A 17,609-nucleotide genomic window follows, 5' to 3' on the forward strand; every position below is an offset into this window, starting at 1 on the left:
GACAGCATTAACCTCTTGATGTCACGGTAATAGTTGTGTCAATCTTAACACTATCAAATACTGTTATCAGGGTCACTGACTGCTCAATTACTAGTGTGTGGTTGGGGGGGCGTGGGGGAGGGAGATAGGGAGGCACCAGGGATGCTACTGCAAAGCCCTCTACAAAGGTGCAAATTCAGCTCTGTGATGCCCATTGCCATTTAGAGATGACTGGGGGAGGAACGGGTCTGGAGGAACATGTAGGAGGTGGGAGTAGGTATAGCCAGAGCAATGCTGTGCCCTGAGTTACTACTGAAACACCCATGGGGGCTCTTGCACAAAGGAACACAAAACTGGGCAATCTTTAGACTGCTTTAAATGCTTCTAGCATATGGAATGTATAAAATTCTGCTCTACACTGTCTACCTCCAATATGTTTGTGAGAGAACATTACAATCGCCACTCCACTTCAGTCCTGTAAATCAAATACAAATATACCTGCTGAAATCTCAGTCAAACCTGTTACTATCTTTAAAATATTCAATTTAGGATTTACTCTGTGCTTTCCCTGCCGGCTGTTTCTATAGTTAACTGCTTCTGATAATGCACCAGACAGACAGGTGGCTACTGTATTTACTTCCCCTTTTGCATTTGTTTGTTTTCTTTGGCTTTTGTAAATTGTATTTATCTACTTTTTGTTGGCTGATGAGCCCTTGATGAGCCAAATGCATAAGCATTTATTTCCTGAAGTTAGGCCCACAGAGGCATAGTGTAAAGGAAAGCTATTCTGTGGAAGAATAAGACCAGAACCAAGGAAATAGGAAAAATGCAACTACTATGATAGAAAATCCAAACTTTTAATATAATTTTATAAAAATACAAATTGACAATTTATAAATAGATGTATTTAAACAATAAGCTCTTGTATTCTGATTTACCACAATAAACTGTACATTCCAAGGCAGCAACAAGCCATGACTTCGCAAAGACAATCCTATATCTAACCTGCTAAGCCATACCGTCTTCCAAAGCGCATGAAGATCACCTTAGAAAGGGTCATGACACACCCATAGAAGGACAAGTTAGACTAGGAAGTTAAATGAACATCTTGATCATTACATAATTTTCCTTCCAAGATTAACTATCAGACAGAGCTACTTTAAAAGTTTAGTACAGTGTCTCATTATTAGAGTTTGAATCAAACTAAGGGTTTGATGAGACAGTGACCCGCAAGCACCCTCTAAGGTGCACAGAAATACTTTGTCTGTAATGCTTTAGCAATTCAGATTTAATATTGAATGTATCAAATCTGTCTTGGCACCCACAGTACGCCACCAAAGAGCCAGATATCCCACTCGGATACATTTTGTGGGTCTCAACATGTACCCCTGGGGTATGCAGAGGTCTTCCAGGGAGCACTCATCTAGATCAATGTTTCTCAGCTTGGGGATTGCAACCCCCACAGGGGTTGTGGGATGGATTTATGGGATCATAAGTGCATCATGCCACAGGAGCCCCTGCAAAGCTGTTATATGCTTCAGCCTGCCAGACTTCAGCCCCACTGCCTGGAGCTCCAGCTTCAAACAAGGAATAAGTGAAAAACAGGCTCAAGTACCAATGAAATAGAAGTACCATATTTATATTTCAATTGATTTATTTTATTAATTGGTAAAATGAGAAAGTAAGCAATTTTTCAGTAATAGTGTACTGTGACATTTTTGTATTTTTATGTCTGATTTTGTAAGCCAGTAGTTTTTAAGTGAGGTGAAACTTGGGGAATGCAAGACAAATCAGACTCCTGAAAGGGGTACAATAGTCTGGAAATGTTGAACCACTGGTGTAAAGAATTAATACATATGCAATGGCTTCTAGAAGTTTTGCAGTAAAGTATAACTGACTATCCAAGTGTTATTGGGGACTGTTAGTGAAGATGCATAATTGAGGTTTCATGTGTGTGCTGGCTTTTTGTTTACATTTTTTCCACTGAAGGGATGTATTCATAAACAATACTTGGTTTTAAGAAGGCTGTGCTGATTAGAGAGAAACAATAACCACAGGTATCTGATCACAAGCAGACCTACAGGGTGAGAATGGCTGGTACAAAGAGTACTGCAGCCCAGATCCCCAATCTAGTAGCAGGAGAATCGTGTGATTCTACCGAGACATAAAAGCATGAGGTCTGAGACCTAAGGAGTGCATTTAGAGTGAAAGGGACCACAGGTGTAGTTAGCCCTGAACCATAACAGCTATGTACCAGCATTTAAAAACAAAACATTTGTTTGCTGTATTGCCTTCTCTCCTCAGGATACCTTCATTTAAGCACTGTTTAGGTTTTTAAGTGATCACCACCTAAGGTGGGGGAGATGGGTATAGAAAATTGTCGATACACAGGAAGTCAGGCAACTGCAATCCAGCTAGTTTTTTTCTGGAGCCAGTGATAGCTAGATGCAAGTGGATGCAATTGCATAAGTACCAGTAGAGTTATGCCCACTATGCTATGACTGAATTTGGCCTAGGGAACCCAGCTTTACCTTTCAGTTGTATAAGCCAGTCACCATTCAGAAGACAAATTATATTTAATGTAGTCTGATAGCCAAGGGCAGCTGTCAAAAGTTAACAACTTTTGGTACTTTTACTTTTGGTTTTTGTTGTTTATGGCTCTCTAGAATTTCTTCATAGTCTGCACTCATTCCATTGGACCATCGACCAACTGTTACTGCTTGATCTGTGGAGTAAGAGAGGCAAAAGAGATTGTATAAAACTATTTCTTATATCTCAGATTTTCACTTTGAGAGAGATATGGCCTAGTGGTTTAGACACAGACTGGCAAATCGTGTCTTGAATTTTAATTCTAGCTCTGAAATACTCTCCATGACCTTGGGCAAGTCATTTAACCTCTACTCTGCAAGTTCAACTATATTCCACAGTATGATGATCAATAATGTTCAATAATGATTGTAACTTTAAAGAACCAAAAAACATGGAACACACTATATAAGGGTATATTTTCTCAGTAGGGGGTTCAACAAAATTCTCCTATTTGGCCCTTTCCCATTATCACCAGAATGATATAATACTTTCTCCTACAACAGCTTCCACAAGGACCTCATTGTAACTAACCAACATTAATTAAGCCTTAGCACCCCAGATGATAGTAAATATCATCCCCATTTTATAGATTGGGATATTAAGGCAGAAGTGATCTGCCGATGGTCATGCAAGAAGTTTGTGGCACAGCTGATTTCCTGACGCCTACTCCTGTGCTTTAATCATGAGAACATCTTTCCATGCTTTACTCCGTTCAGTACTTGTTAACATACTCCTCCTAAAAACACAGAACACTGGCACACTACATTTCTTTTTTCTACAGCAGTTCAATTTTTGGAGGCCAATTAGTCAGAATGTACTGAAAATATTACTAATTTCAGTACATATGTAGTAATTCCACAGTTTAAAACAAGTAAAAATAGCTTTGGCATACATAACTGCATCAGAATAAGAGAGTCACCAAGGAAAATGGTGTGTTTTATAGTACTCATGGTTTATAAAAAATGGTTACTTAAATGCAGTAACCCAAGACAACTGTCTGCATGAGTCCACACTGTAGGGGATAAGAGCACCTTGGTCAGAATGTCTGAACAGTACTTAGCCACTAGGCTACACATGTACCCTGCCTACATCCTCAGGACTCCTTTCTGAAGAGTCCTAATGCAGAACAACTGCATATAAGAACTTGCCGCTGAGGCACTGGACACCAGGAGTCTGACATCAGAGCTCCAGAGCCAAAGGCCATCAACTCACAAGCATCTGATATCAGCATGGGCAATGTAGTGGTTGCTCACTGTCAAGGCATCAACCCCAGCAGTGTCAAGGAGTGTCCAGACACCAATGCCATGATACTGCAATGGGTCCTAGGTTTCATTGTTCCATAGAATACACTCATAATCCCCTCTAAAATGGTCAGGGCTGGAAGTGTCATTAAGAATATAATCCTCCTGTGTCATCACTGAGTAAGCCTGTTGGTGACTGTTCCAATGCCACTACAAGAGGTGCAATACATGAAATGGGTAGACTTGGCTTTGGCTTTCAGTAGTTCTCACTAGATTCTGTTTGCCCTAGAAAAAGTCTCACACTTACCTGTGCCTCCATATCCTATTGAATTCTTATGAGAGCTAGGACTGCCTCAAGCCATTCCATGTTGGGCCATTCTCTAATTTAGAACTGGGCAGTTTCAATGTTTTGGTTTTCAGTCAGTTGGAATTAGATCCATGAAAAATTAACTCCACTCCAAGAGTCTGCTATGTTACACAGACTAGGTTTGAACCTCTGTATCAATCATCTCAGATCTCCCCAATATTAAACAAACATCTCTTTTGTTCTACATTACCAAAAATGGCTTTTGTCTAAACTATGTCTAACAAAAATCTATACTGCCTGCTAACCTTTGGAAAAGTTCATAGAACAATTTACCACAGGGACCAGCAGTGGCCCTTCTAAACTACAAATCTTTTACAATCATACACCAGTTAAAACAAAAAACAAAACAAAAAACCCAACAAATCCTACGTGACAAAAATATGCTTCTACAATTAGAATACTTCAGGCATTCGTGTATACCTGATGCCAGCGCAGAGGTACTCCCTTCACACCAAAAACAACTGAGATTGCATTTTTATTATCAGGATATATACATTTAGTAGTAATGAAGTGTGTATGAGATCTTGGTGCAGGAAACTGGATTTGATGATTGAAATCTGACTGCATTTTAGAGCCAATGGCACTAGAAACTGTTTGAGGGGGAAGTGAAAATAATCATAATATAATCATAGATTATTAGGGTTGAAAGGAGGTCATCTAGTCCAAACCCATGCTCAAAGCAGGACCAACCCTAACTAAATCATCCCAGCCAGGGCTTTTTAAAGCTGGGCCTTAAAAATCTCTAAGGATGGAGATTCCATCACCTCCCTAGGAAACACGTTCCAGTACTTCACCCTCCTCCTAGTGAAAACGTTTTTCCTAATATACAACCTAGACCTCCCCCACTGCTGCCTTGAGACCATTGCTCCTTGTTCTGTCATGTGCCATCACTGAGAACAGCCTAGCTCCATCCTCCCTGGAACCCCCCTGCAAGTAGTTGAAGGCTGCTATCAAATCCCCCCACTCTTCTTTTCTACAGACTAAATAAGCCCAGTTCCCTCAGCCTCCCCTCATAAGTCATGTGCCCCAGCCCCCTAATCATTTTCATTGCCCTCCTATTGACTCTCTCCAATTTGTCCACATCCTTCCTGTAGTGGAGGAGGGTGCCCCGGCAGCAAACAAGACACTGTACTCCAAATATGGCCTCACCAGTGCCGAATAGAGGGGAATAATCACTTTCCTTGATCTGCAGGCAAATCACTTCCCTTGATCCTCCTACTAATGCAGCCCAATATGCCATTAGCCTTCTTGACAACAAGGGCACATTGTTCACTCATATCCAGTTTCTTGTCCACTGTAACCCCTAGGTCCTTTTCTGCAAAACTGCTGCTTAGTCAGTCCCTCCCCAGTCTGTAGCAGTGCATGGGATTCTTGCAACTGGATGTGTGCAACTCAAGATTACTGAATCACTATAACATATAATCCCTCTACTGTGAATTGACCTTCCTCTAGTCTCTATTACAGATATTCAGAAAAAAAAGCAATAGCATAAAAGCTATTAGGCATTAGGAATACTTGGACTCCCTTCTCTGCATGATCATTAAATCACATCTCCCAGATACAAACAATTTTATAACAAACACTGGTAGGTAGTGTCAGCATTAAGGGGGGAAACAAAAGTAAATGAAAATAAAACCTAATGATGGATTTTCAGAGTGATCAGTAAACAATTTTTCAATTATTTTTTTCCAGATATTTGAACAAAAACTATCTTTGGCAGAAGAGCTAACCAACAATCTTTATCAGCTTCTGGCTAACTCTTTTAGTTCTGTGCTAAAGTGTCCACTCCCTTCCCACAACCACCTGTACAGTTGAGGAGCACCACCATAGCAAGCTGCCTCTTCCTCCAACCTCAGCTGTTAGATTCATACCCTGTAGTCCCTAGATCCTTCCCAGGAGCACCCATCTTTCATATTAGCCTTGATTAGCAGTAAATGTTTGAAACTCCTAGAGCAGCCAGAGGGATCTCCTTTTCCTCCTACTGAGAACAGTATAGGATCCACTATTCTCCCTTCGTCAGCCCCTCTCTTTCCTGACTGCTGCGGCAGGGAGGATCCCTAGTCTCCATTTTTGGGTTTCTCCTCTTCCTCAAATAGCTCCAGTACCCAACTGCCATGCAAAGCTTTCCCACTCTGAAACTGTCTTCTTCAGTTTCACTGCTGCCCACAGGTAGGGTAACCATTTTGTCAGTTTCACCCTATGGCCCCTGGAGAAAGTAGAGAGCTGCATCAGAGGCACTGGTGCAGTCTGTCTCAAGAAGACAGCATTCTATTGGTTCACATACATTTTATATTTGGAACATTATTTTCTGAAGTGAGGAGGGCTAGAATAGTTTGTAATGAAAGTTGTCAATTTCTGCAGTTTACTTTACCCACATATATCCCCCACAATCCTCACAAACAGTTTTATATTTACTACTAGGTGAGTGCATTTTTCCTCTTTGTAGGTCTCATCATTACAACAGAATAATTGGTCTTTATATTTTAAAACTTTGACATGTAAACTATATTCCCATGGCTCTCACCTGAGTTCTGGTTTTCTGGACAATCTTTTTTAAAGTGTTCCACAGATCCACAAAGCCTGCAGCAGCCTCCTATTCAGAGAACAACATCCAAAGCTATTTCTTAACAAGTGGAAGTAATATTTGCTTTAATGTTATGCATATTTTAATCACTTGTCAACATGTTATAAAGACTGAACTTGACTTGAAACAAGAAAATGTAAATGTTAAAAAATAAATTCAAAATATATTCCTTTCCAAAGATATAGCACAAATTAAGATAGAAATTCCCTCTAGAGACTAGCTCAGAGGCCTTTCACAGATTAAATTTCCAGTTAACTTGGGACAACATAGTCCCATGTATATGAGACCTGGTTTGTGAACATGGACTAGTAATTTGACCTCTGTGTCTAAGTTTTCTCATCTATACAATGGGGACAATTATACTTACCCTCCTTTTTAAAGCACTCATATCTATGGATGCCAAATTATATTTACAAATCCAGTATTAGTGTTACTATGAAGAATCATTTGAATTATATTTTCCTAGAAATACTGAGGAGTAATTTGAAATTCTCACACATTTTCGTAGGATCAAACTCTGTTTCAAGATGCCAGCATGCACCAACTACTTTTGAAGTTAATGGGAGTTGCATGTGGATGTCAGAGGACAAAATCCAACCTTTAAAGGGGCAATAGCTACTTGAGACCTAGCCAATTCAAAAACAGTTAAAAGTAATCTTAAATACATCTGAGTCCTCCTACTAATCTGAGATTTTACAATCACTTTTCTATTTTTGCCAAGTTGCTGTGTGAAAGATCCACAAACTAGTTGATAATACTGGGAAATGAAAGATAATTATACAAAGAGCACTATCAAATTAAAAAAAGACTTTACTTTTATCCCTTTCTTATGTTAAACAATTTTAGACAGAAGTGTGGTTTAAGTTGAGGTTGTCTCTTTTCTAGAATAAAGGCTTCACTAAGAACCTGTTGCAATTACCGGGATGCGTAGGCATTGCACGTTTCAGATCTACATGTGATATCAGAGGCTGTATGACTTACAATCCATATGCGCAAGTTAAAGGCAGAGTGTCTGCCTTTACTTTGATCTCCTTGTTCTTTTGCAGTGTCATCACATATTTAAACAGAATTTTAGTGCTGTAATAACTTTGCTTTGGCTAACACCAAATAGAATACTGGAGAGATCCATGAATCCAATACGCAACGGGAAGACTGAACAGCTCATTTAGCTTTTAAGATGTTTTTCTAGCCAAAAGAGCCTATACACTTCCTCCCCACACATTTAAAATGTCTCCCTTTCTCCAGGTGTATATATAGTTGCATTGTGTAGAGTGGGTTTTTTCTTCGTACAACCACTAAGAACACCCCTTTTTTGAATTTCAAATTAAATTTAGCTTCCATACTCTTCTACTCATTCTGCTGATGCTCAGTTACTTGGGGCAACCCCTAGCTAATGAAGATAAGCATAGAGTTGCCACATACTTTATTTACACAAAGTACTTAGTCCACCTCTTACAAGGAGCTCTATTCACTATGCTGTTGAGTACCTGACAGCTGTTACCTTGTTCTCAGTTTCTTATAATGGTGGTTAAATGTGAGTAAATGTTTGGTTTACTACAATAATTATACTCACCTTCGGCATATAGTCCTTTAGGATTATCTGGACATGATCTTGACAAATGCCCCATCTCGCCACAAATAAAACATTTTGCATATGGAAATTCCCCTGTAAGATTCCAATTGTACATTTTTTAACAGAAGAACGTGTTAAACCTTCACACCAAAGTTACAGATCATTTCATAGTGTTTTTACAGAAATCAATATTGCAGTATTGTAGAACAACTTTAACACGTAATGCATGTCCTCAAAACTATTAAACTTTCTGACTAAAAAAGAAACCATCTCAGTGATCAGAAAACCATTACAAAGCTCTTCCTTTGAGAGAGAAAAGTAGATGTTAAAACATACCAAGAGCTGGATCTACTTTTGCTCTACACTTGGTGATCTCATGCTCTGTAGAGCCACATCGATAACAGATTCCAGTACCCATATCCTGACTTTCAAGTGCAGCTGGGCAGTCAGCAAGCCCATGGCCAGGCTTCCTACAGTGGAAACATACCTTGAAAATAAAACATGAATTACTAAATTGATCATGGAAACTCACTATATGTTTTGCTGTGTATTTTTACAGCCAGCAATATTTAAGAAGGATACTTTTACTGCTAATACCACATAATTAGCATTTACATCCAACAGAATTTTATTTTCTTTAAACTGCTTTTCATATTAAGAGATTTTAAGTAATTTTAATTTTATGTCTTAGATACATATTTAGGGTAAGAGAACACGAGCAATGTTTAATTTTAGAGGTTTGGAATAAGGATAAGTTTTGGCCCTTACATAAAATAAGGTCACACCAATGACCGATGAGACATATAATGATCTCAAGGTCTAAGATTCAATAACTGAAACTGAAAGCGAGCGCACAAAATCCCAGGCTAATAAGCACTTTATGACTCTCAGATGGTAGGTTTTAAGGGGAAAATTCCTGGAATAGAACAGGGATAAATATAGTTTGCCTAATAAACTGCACAATAGCTGTTACAGGCCCACAACTGATGAGATGATCAAGCTCCAATATTATAGGCATTGTTCATCCATCTATAAGATTGTACGAAGGTGTATGTAGGAATTTCATACTGGGCATCTACTGATCAACAGTTGATTACTTTTTGAGGAAGAACGCACTCCTTCTGTAAGTTTGGTACATTTTGTGGATTCTAAACAAGTGAGCAAGTTAACATTACACTGGAATCCTGCAAGCTTTAAGACTTTTCTACAAATGTTTGCAATTTGTATAAAAACAGTGCTATTACTTTTACCTTAATCCTAGAATAAATTTATGAACAAAAACTTGGGCTGTTCAGAAAGATTGGTAATGGAATAAAAGAGCCTTTTTCCATGACCCTAGGACAAATTCAAGACACATTTGTACAGGTGACTGCTACATGGCTGGTAGATAGGTAACTGAGAACCAAGAGAAAGGGCAGAAAGGGACAGAGATCTCACCATGGTGGTTTTTTTCGTCTCTTGTCTCTTCAATCTTCTTCCCTCACGACGCTGGTCTTTCTTCAAGGCTGTTGCTACTTCTTTCCTTACCTCTTGGCTATCTGCTACTCTCACCTTTCCATGATGTATAACCTGTGAGCTCTGTTTTAAGTATTCCATGAATCCATTAACATCGTCATTCAAATAGTCTTTTTTCTTTTTATTCTTCTTCTTCTTCATTTGATCATTCTTTAAAGAAAGCGTATTTGAATAATTTTGCTGTTTATTCCTCACTGTTGCACGGGTGGATCCATTTTTCATGTCTTCCCATGGTGTAGCATCCAGAGGCTTTTTGCTATGAGTGGTACTTGTACGGGCCCACCTGGTCATGATTTCTTCTCGAATATCTTACAAGGCTTTAAAACAAATATTGTAGGTCACACCTGTTCGTTGGGGCAGAGTAAATGACTTTTTGGGGGTTTGCACAAAATTTAGCACAACTGGGCTAAGTTTAAATTTAGTATAGCGGCCTCTGAGAACTACTGCTATGCAAAAGATTATGAATAATAAAATTGTGTAAAATAACCCCATCCAAAGAAAAACAAAATTCTACATTGATACCACAGCTTGTGAAGTCTCTTTGCTCAAGCATTACAAATCACTAGGGTACTGCCCTAAAGCATGGGTGGAGCAAAACCATCATGTTTTGTATAATCTACACTTTTGTATCAGCCAACTTTGGGGCAAATCTATGCTTAAAAGTTGGCTCAACCTACATAGGTGCTGGAACTAGGAGTGCTGCCCCTAGCTTGAACTGGTTTTCATTATATACAGATTTACAGTTTGGTTCAATGGCTCTCAACTTCCCCCACCCCTACTATAAAAAAAATGGTTCTAGCATCCCTCACCCAAGCTATATTGCTCAGAGCTGTGAAAAATTTGACACCCTTAGGCCTGATCTACACTTACCGCCAAATTTGGTGGCAGTCAATAGGAGATACACGAGCTACACAGAGCAGCCTATATTCTAAGGAGCGCGGCAGCGCCGACAGTAAATGCCCTCCTGGCGATGCAATGTTACTCTTTTCCGGGGGGTGGATTTATTAATTCGATTTCCAGATTGGTTGAGCAGATCTCCACTTCGGCTCAATCGATTGGGAAGAATCGATCTGACAGCGGGGAAGAGAAGACAAACCTTCGTGCCACAGCTAGGGCAGCCTAACCCCACTGTAAATACGGCGACAGCAACAGGATGATTCTTCCCTGGACCTCGCCCACTTGTGGGAAAGGTGGATTAACCACAGCGACCGGACAACCCGTCCCCTTGCCACAGGAGGCATCTACGCTAGTGTGGCGCGGTCCCACCCAGGCCTGTGGCTCCCTGCAGACCAGGCCGCGCCGCCCCGTCCTTTCCCCTCCTGCAGCGGGGGCCGGGGCTCGGGCCGCGGCGGCAACGTTGCGCTGCCAACCGGCCCCGCCGAGTACGTGGGCGAGCCCACGGCAGCGGCGGGCTGTTATCAGCCCCTCGCCCTCCGCGCCACGGAGCCCAGCAGGGCAGCCGCGGAACCCAGCGACCAGGGCCCGGCCCAGGTTTCAGCGGCCGAGCCCAGCGCAGCCCCCCGCTGCTGCTGCCGCGGACCCAGCTCCCCGCCCCCACCAACGCTCAGCCTCAACGGCGGTTCCGAACCACGGAGCGGCCTCGTGTGACTCCGCAGCCGCGCGGAGGGATTCGACCGCGCAGAACGTGAGGAGATCCCGGGGGAGCCGGTCTGCAGCGCCCTACAGTCACTCACCGCCGGCCAGCGCGGAGCCTCCGCGACCAGGGGCCTCCAGTGCAGTAGAGAGAGACCCACACAGGCGGGGAGGGGGAGAGAGGGCCCGACCGCACCGGAAACACTACCCAACAACTTCCGGTCGCACCGGAAGTGCAAGGGGTCGGAGTGTGACGGTGTCGCGGCGGGGGGAGGTCTCGCCGGGAGTTACTTGTTCTTTAACCTCGCCGGAGGCGGAGCGATTCACCGGGGGCGGAGCGGCGGCGCAGTGCCGACGCTTCCCTCAGCCCTGCCAGCCCCGGGGGCGGGGTCCGCGCTGAGCGCTCGCCCGGTCGTCCCGTCCCCGTGTCCCTGTCCCCCCAGCCTCTCTCCGACTCTCCCAGCCCAGCGGGTCACGCCGCTTGCCACCCGGGCTGAGGCTCCGTCCGGGCTGGGCCTCCGTGCAGGGATCGGGATGCGGGCCTGGCCCTGCAGTCGGAGGGGTTGGCCCTGGCCTGTCTGGACAAGCGGGGAAAGGGCGCGTGGGCCCCCGCAGCTGCGAACGGCCTCGGGCAGCTATAGCGGAGGAAGCTCCGGCCCCTTCTTCGTGTCACTCGGCCTCATTCATGTGGCGCGGGCCGCCGCCTGTGCTCAGCCAGGGCAGGGGGACTCCTAGGGGCCTCTGCACGTATCGTTGATTGCATCGTTAACCCGAGGAGGCGATCCAGCCTGGAGAGCTACTGACACTCCCAGGCACACCAGCATCTTACTGAAAACCTTTTGGAAAAATTAGGAATTTTGTCAATAACTGTATTAAAAGAAAATAACATTTTCACTTGGTCTTTACGTTCAAACTACCCTCGACACACGGTGTTCACCCATACCCATCCTGAGATCCTCTTGGGGAAGTTTTACCCCCTTCTCCATATCTGCCAAGGTGCATCGAAACCCTACAGCAGACATGTATGTAGGCTTGGCAGAATTAGATGTTTATTTTTAACCACTCTTATTTTTATCAGTTTAGATTTTCACAGTGGTGGGATACTATGGGAGGGTCAGATAATACTTAGTCACAGTAGATTTAAAGTTCAAAAAGTTAATGTTTTATAACCACTAAAACACAAATTGATAACATTACATTTCAAAATGTACAAAGTAAATATCCTTAAATCAAACTAATAAGCTCTCAAGCAGCATTTTTCTTACTTAGCCTATTTGTATACTTAGATTACTATGGATGGAAATATTTTTGTCAGTTTATGTTTGTACAGTGAAAGTGACTTTTACTGACATTTATGGATAAAAATCTGATCCTCTCAAGCCTACTTACATGCAACATGACAACTCTCCAGTGCTAAAAAAAGAATAAGCCTCAGTCATTTTTTTTTCCAAACACTTACTCAGAGACTCCATGCAGCAGTCTGTAATTCACATGGCCCGCTGCTAATCCTCTATCCTTTTCATCAACAATATGAGGGAGCTGCAGCCTAACTCCAGTAAAATCTGAGTCTGTACTGTGGCCCACACAGCAGATCCTTAGGATTTCCCTGCACTGCTCCCCTGCTGACAACTGCAGTCACACCCCAAGTATTCCCTCCCATTCAAAGGTTCCCTTCACAAGCTCTTGTCAGGTTCTTCAGTCTTCAGCCAATGGAGTTTTTCATATAGCATCAACCAGCATCTGAGGTGAGCATGCCCAGTGGTTACCACCCCCAATTTGTGGCTTGTTCCTGCCCATTCCAGCAGAGTACCCTCCTGTCCAGACTGGTTATGTTAAGGCCTTGTCTACATGAACAATTACTTGGCAGCAAGCTGGGGTTTGATCCCTGCACAAGTCTACCAAGTTCTAACTGTCTATGTGCACCCTGCTGACACATGATAACAGTTCGTTAATGTGCTTTGAGGTAGTGCCTTTTCAAAGAAGACGAGTAAAGTGCTCTAATAAGCTGTTAACATGCATCAGCAGGGTGCACATAGACAGTTAGAGCACAGCAGTCTAGTAGATTCACACCCCCACTTGCCACCATCTAATTGGTCGGGTAGACAAGCCTGACATCTGTAGGCACCTAAAGCACTCCAAAATAAAACAAGGAAACTATGTATTTCCCCACTGTTTCCTCTCCTGTTTGCAGCATTGTATGCTGAAATGCGAGCATATGAGTTACAGAGACACATTCTAAAGCCATTTTAGCGGATCAACTCTTGATTCAACCAAGACGCAAGTTTAAAGGCGTACGCTAGATGCAAAGTCATTCCTTTCATTTCTGCTTCTTTTTAAATGAAAGTGGACTCTTTGTAAAGTAATGCTATGCCAAAAATGTTGTTGACAGGTGTGAATATAGGTAGGTACATACCATGTATTCTTTAATATACAACTTTGGGAGGGTGAGGAGTGAAGGGGATCATTTCTTGGACGCCTGGCAGAATTTCTGGCTTCCTCAGAAGATTTTTTACAAACAATGCACTGTGTCACTCCATTCAACTGTGCCTCCTATGTTAGTGTTCTTACCACATGAAGGCATGTCTATCCCTGGGAAGTTTATGAACTATACTGTGGGTACAGGACACTGAATAAACTATATGGATCCAAATTTTAAATTCCTAGCTACACCCTTTGTAAAACGCCTCCACCAAATTCTGCTGTGGAATGCAATGAGAGAACCAACAGCTACCGTAAGAGAACGCCTTCCAATAGCCCTAGTAGCTAAATGTGCTAAATGAAGGCACTCAGATACCATGCCCTGCAGATTAAATACTGTGATGTATGTGGTATAAGAACTAGACCAGCATAGAAGAGAATTCTCTACCACACTAGTGTAAGACCATGAAAAACAATCCAGTTGTGTCACCAACTGACAAATATTCTCTCCTGGTTTTCATTCTAGTTGGGGTTACTTAACTCCACCCAACAATGATCTCAAGAGAATGGAGTACACAGAAAAGGTCTCCCACAGTTGCCCATAGTGTCATGATTCTCAGCAATGAACGCTTCTTATTTGAAAAATATTACTTATCCAGAGTGAATTGTGCTTTTTGCTTTGTTTTGTTTATTACTATGATAATATATAGTCTTATTTAAAATGCTCAAAACACAGCAGTTTGAAGTAATTTTTTATGAAATATTCAAGATTTTTTTCTTCCTTGTATTATCGTAGACTACAAAAATGATGATCCAGTTGTCACGACATATTCATGGATACTTAACAATCTCGTGCTTCTTAAATATTCCACAAAACAGCTCATGTTTATTCTGTATGTGTCTCAACTTGTTTCAATTTCATCTTCACTTCTTGTCAGATAAGAATATTGTACTCTATGTTTTCTGTTTTAGTTACTGAACCGTTTTATTGTTATATTGAAGCAAATGTACCAGTAGAGGGAGTATGCACCTGTAGTTCTCCTGTGAAAGTAATTTGAACAGATGTGGGCTTTTTACGATTTTAAATGAAAGGGTATTTTTGACTGGATGTATTTTCCCATTGACTCTTCCTTAAAAGCAAAGTTCAGTGCTTGTTTATAGCAGACCTCGCTGCAAGAGATTCCCAGAGAATCTAGACCTAGAAAAGGAACAAGAGGAAGAAAAAACTTTTCCCTTCCTATTAAAGTAAAATTGTGTGTGTGTGTGTCTGTCTCTCTCTCTCTATATATATGTATATGGGAATCTCTTGACAAAAGGAAAAAGGCCATCTCGTTCCCTGCAGCATTAAGTATTCCCTAGAGAGTGGCTGAAACTTTTAATCCTGTTTGTTCCAGTTCCTCTAATATAAGAATATAATGGGTCAGACCATGGTCCATCTAGCCCAGTATTCTGTCTTCCAACAGTGTCTGGTGCCAGATGCTTCAAAGGAAATGAACTGAACATGGCAATTTTCAAGTGATCTCTGTCGTTCAGTCCCAGCTTCTGATAGTCGTCTAGGTATCATATAGTCAGCCCCTGGTGGAAATAGCCAGCTTATACTCTGCAGCAGCAGTAGCCGAAGAATATTTTAAGTTGTCAACACTCTTCTCTGGTCCTGGCTACTTTAGGGAAATTTTTCAAATATTTTCCACAGTTGCTAACACAGGTTGAAGGCCACTGGTTGCAGCAATGGAGAAAGTCATAGGTCAGATACCTAGGAGACTCTTTTAAGCAAAATCAGTTAGATTTATTCACGGTAGAGCTGGCCATAGAGTTTTCCAAACAGCAGGTGGTTAGGGTGCTATATAATTGGCCACCAGTTGGTCCTGCATTGTGACTATGAGATTTTTTTAAAAGTTGTGTTTATATATTTTTGTGGGCCAAACTTCCAGTCACTGCGGTACACAGTGGAGTTCAAAAAAAGCCGTCAGACAGCCTCTTTTGAAGGGAATTTAACATTGTGAGATGCAGCTGGAGGACTGTGTATACCACAACTGTACTAGGGGGAGGGGCTTATGTTACTTCAAAAAGGGGAATAATTGTGCTGGCAAAAGTAGAAGGTGTTGTTGGGAGAAGACAAAATTAAATGTTGATTAGGCTGTGTCCAAAAAAAAAAAAGTGTTTTGGCATTACAACTTTCCAATGTAGACCAGGCCTTAGTAGCTGGGGTATAAGGTCTCCTTTCCAAACTGCATGCAGTTACCTTCAGGGCTTGCGTAAAATTCATTACTACATGCACAAGTGGCCAGTTAGATGGTTTGGAGATAAAATGGTTACGCAATGCTTGGGGGTGCTATGGTCGCTGCCTATCTTTCTAACCAGTATCTTCTCATTGTTTCCTTGCGCTCTGTTTGCTGTATCCACCTGTTGACTCTCATCTTAGTTCTTTGGGGGCAGGGACTATGTTTTTTTTGTGTTTGTACAGTGCCTAGCACAATGAGGACCTGATCCATGCTGGGAGCTCTAGGTACTACCATAATACAAATAAATAATAATTTGTAATTAGATATAACTATCCATTTGTGTGCATGGCTACAGTAATTGCCTGTGCAACTCCTGTGAGTGCTTAACTTTGCATGAGTAAGCCATAGAACTACAGGGTGGGCATGCATTTGTATATAGACCTTGGACTTCCCTTACTGAGAATTTGGCCCAGGAAGGTGACCTGCAAATAATTTTTTTAAGTGGGGTTTGTGCATTATTGTTGCTTCTTTCAGGACATCTAAAAAGACCTGCATGTTTGTCTTCAAAAGTTTTTCTGTTTGTTTTTTACTTTAGTAGTATCACAAATTTCTAGTTAAATCTTCCCTGGTTTTGCTGGAGGATTTCTTAGCAGTGGAGGTAGTCTCAGGTGATTAATAGTGTGAGTTCTCACACCTTCTCTGGGACTGGGCTGTTGAATCTTTAACAAAGACATTCTTTCTCCTGAGTGTTAATTAAACATTAATGGAGTGGTGTCTAGCCTTTTCAGTCTAATGGCCAGACATACTTCTACAAAAAACCTTCAAAAACAGACTTCAGGGAGAAACTGCAGAGTTGGAACTCATATGCAAACTTGAGACAATCAAACTGGGTCTGAATAGGGAGTTGGAATGGTTATCTCATTACAAGAAGTAATTGTCACTGTTCACATATTCTCACCTTCTAATCAGTGGTTGTGAACAGGCCTCATCTACTGTAACTGAATGGACTTTGTTTACACCTACCCTCCCGATTGTTGTTTCTTACCCTTGGATGTATATATATACCTCCTATCTGATTTCTATTTCATGCATCTGACAAAGTAGGTTGCAGTCCACAAAAGCTTATCCCTGCAGAAATTTTTAGTCTTTAAAGTGCTACAGGATTCTTGTTGTTTTTGGCCAGACACTATTTCAAAAAGCTCAAGGGGCCACGATCAGTATTGACCAATATCAATACTCAGGCAGTACAGTCTGAGCAGAAACCACTTAAATATCCCCCATTTTAGATTTCCTGGTGTGGGAAAGTTTTCAGTGGGCACTGAGCTGGCATAGCCATCTCCTGTACTTTGGTCCAAGCAGCCTTTGGCACAGGAAGCATGTTGGTGGTGAAGGGCTATTCTCAGGTGTTATATGGCCCCTAGCAGACTGTTGCTAGTCGGTGTGCAAGTTAGACCAGCCCCTAGATCAGAGGATCACAGAGCCATAACTGTCGGTTGGTTCTCAACTTCGCCTTTTCCACTCTGGGCTG

At 41.9% G+C, this 17,609-nt stretch overlaps 1 protein-coding gene across 5 annotated transcripts; it reads right to left on the bottom strand.

Annotated features, from left to right (window-relative positions):
• Positions 1 to 815: 815 nt before the first annotated feature.
• ZCCHC9 (zinc finger CCHC-type containing 9) lies at positions 816 to 12,304 on the bottom strand. 5 transcript variants are annotated; one of them, XM_067568627.1, is made up of 7 exons: positions 11,543 to 12,304; positions 10,719 to 10,918; positions 9,771 to 10,165; positions 8,670 to 8,820; positions 8,334 to 8,426; positions 6,701 to 6,769; positions 816 to 2,704 (listed from the first exon to the last, which is right to left on the bottom strand). In XM_067568627.1, exons 3-7 carry the CDS (start codon positions 10,137 to 10,139, stop codon positions 2,586 to 2,588), a joined length of 801 nt encoding a protein of 266 aa, XP_067424728.1. In that variant the 5' UTR covers positions 10,140 to 10,165; positions 10,719 to 10,918; positions 11,543 to 12,304; the 3' UTR covers positions 816 to 2,585. The 5 variants fall into 5 exon arrangements, with proteins under 5 accessions (XP_067424728.1, XP_067424730.1, XP_067424731.1 ...); XM_067568629.1 differs by having other exon boundaries at positions 9,771 to 10,192; XM_067568630.1 differs by lacking the exon at positions 10,719 to 10,918.
• Positions 12,305 to 17,609: the final 5,305 nt, after the last annotated feature.

Source organism: Emydura macquarii, unplaced genomic scaffold (assembly GCF_026122565.2).
Source record: "Emydura macquarii macquarii isolate MOO-44397 ecotype Brisbane River unplaced genomic scaffold, CSIRO-AGI_Emac_v2 contig_2897, whole genome shotgun sequence".
NCBI lineage: Eukaryota > Metazoa > Chordata > Testudines > Chelidae > Emydura > Emydura macquarii.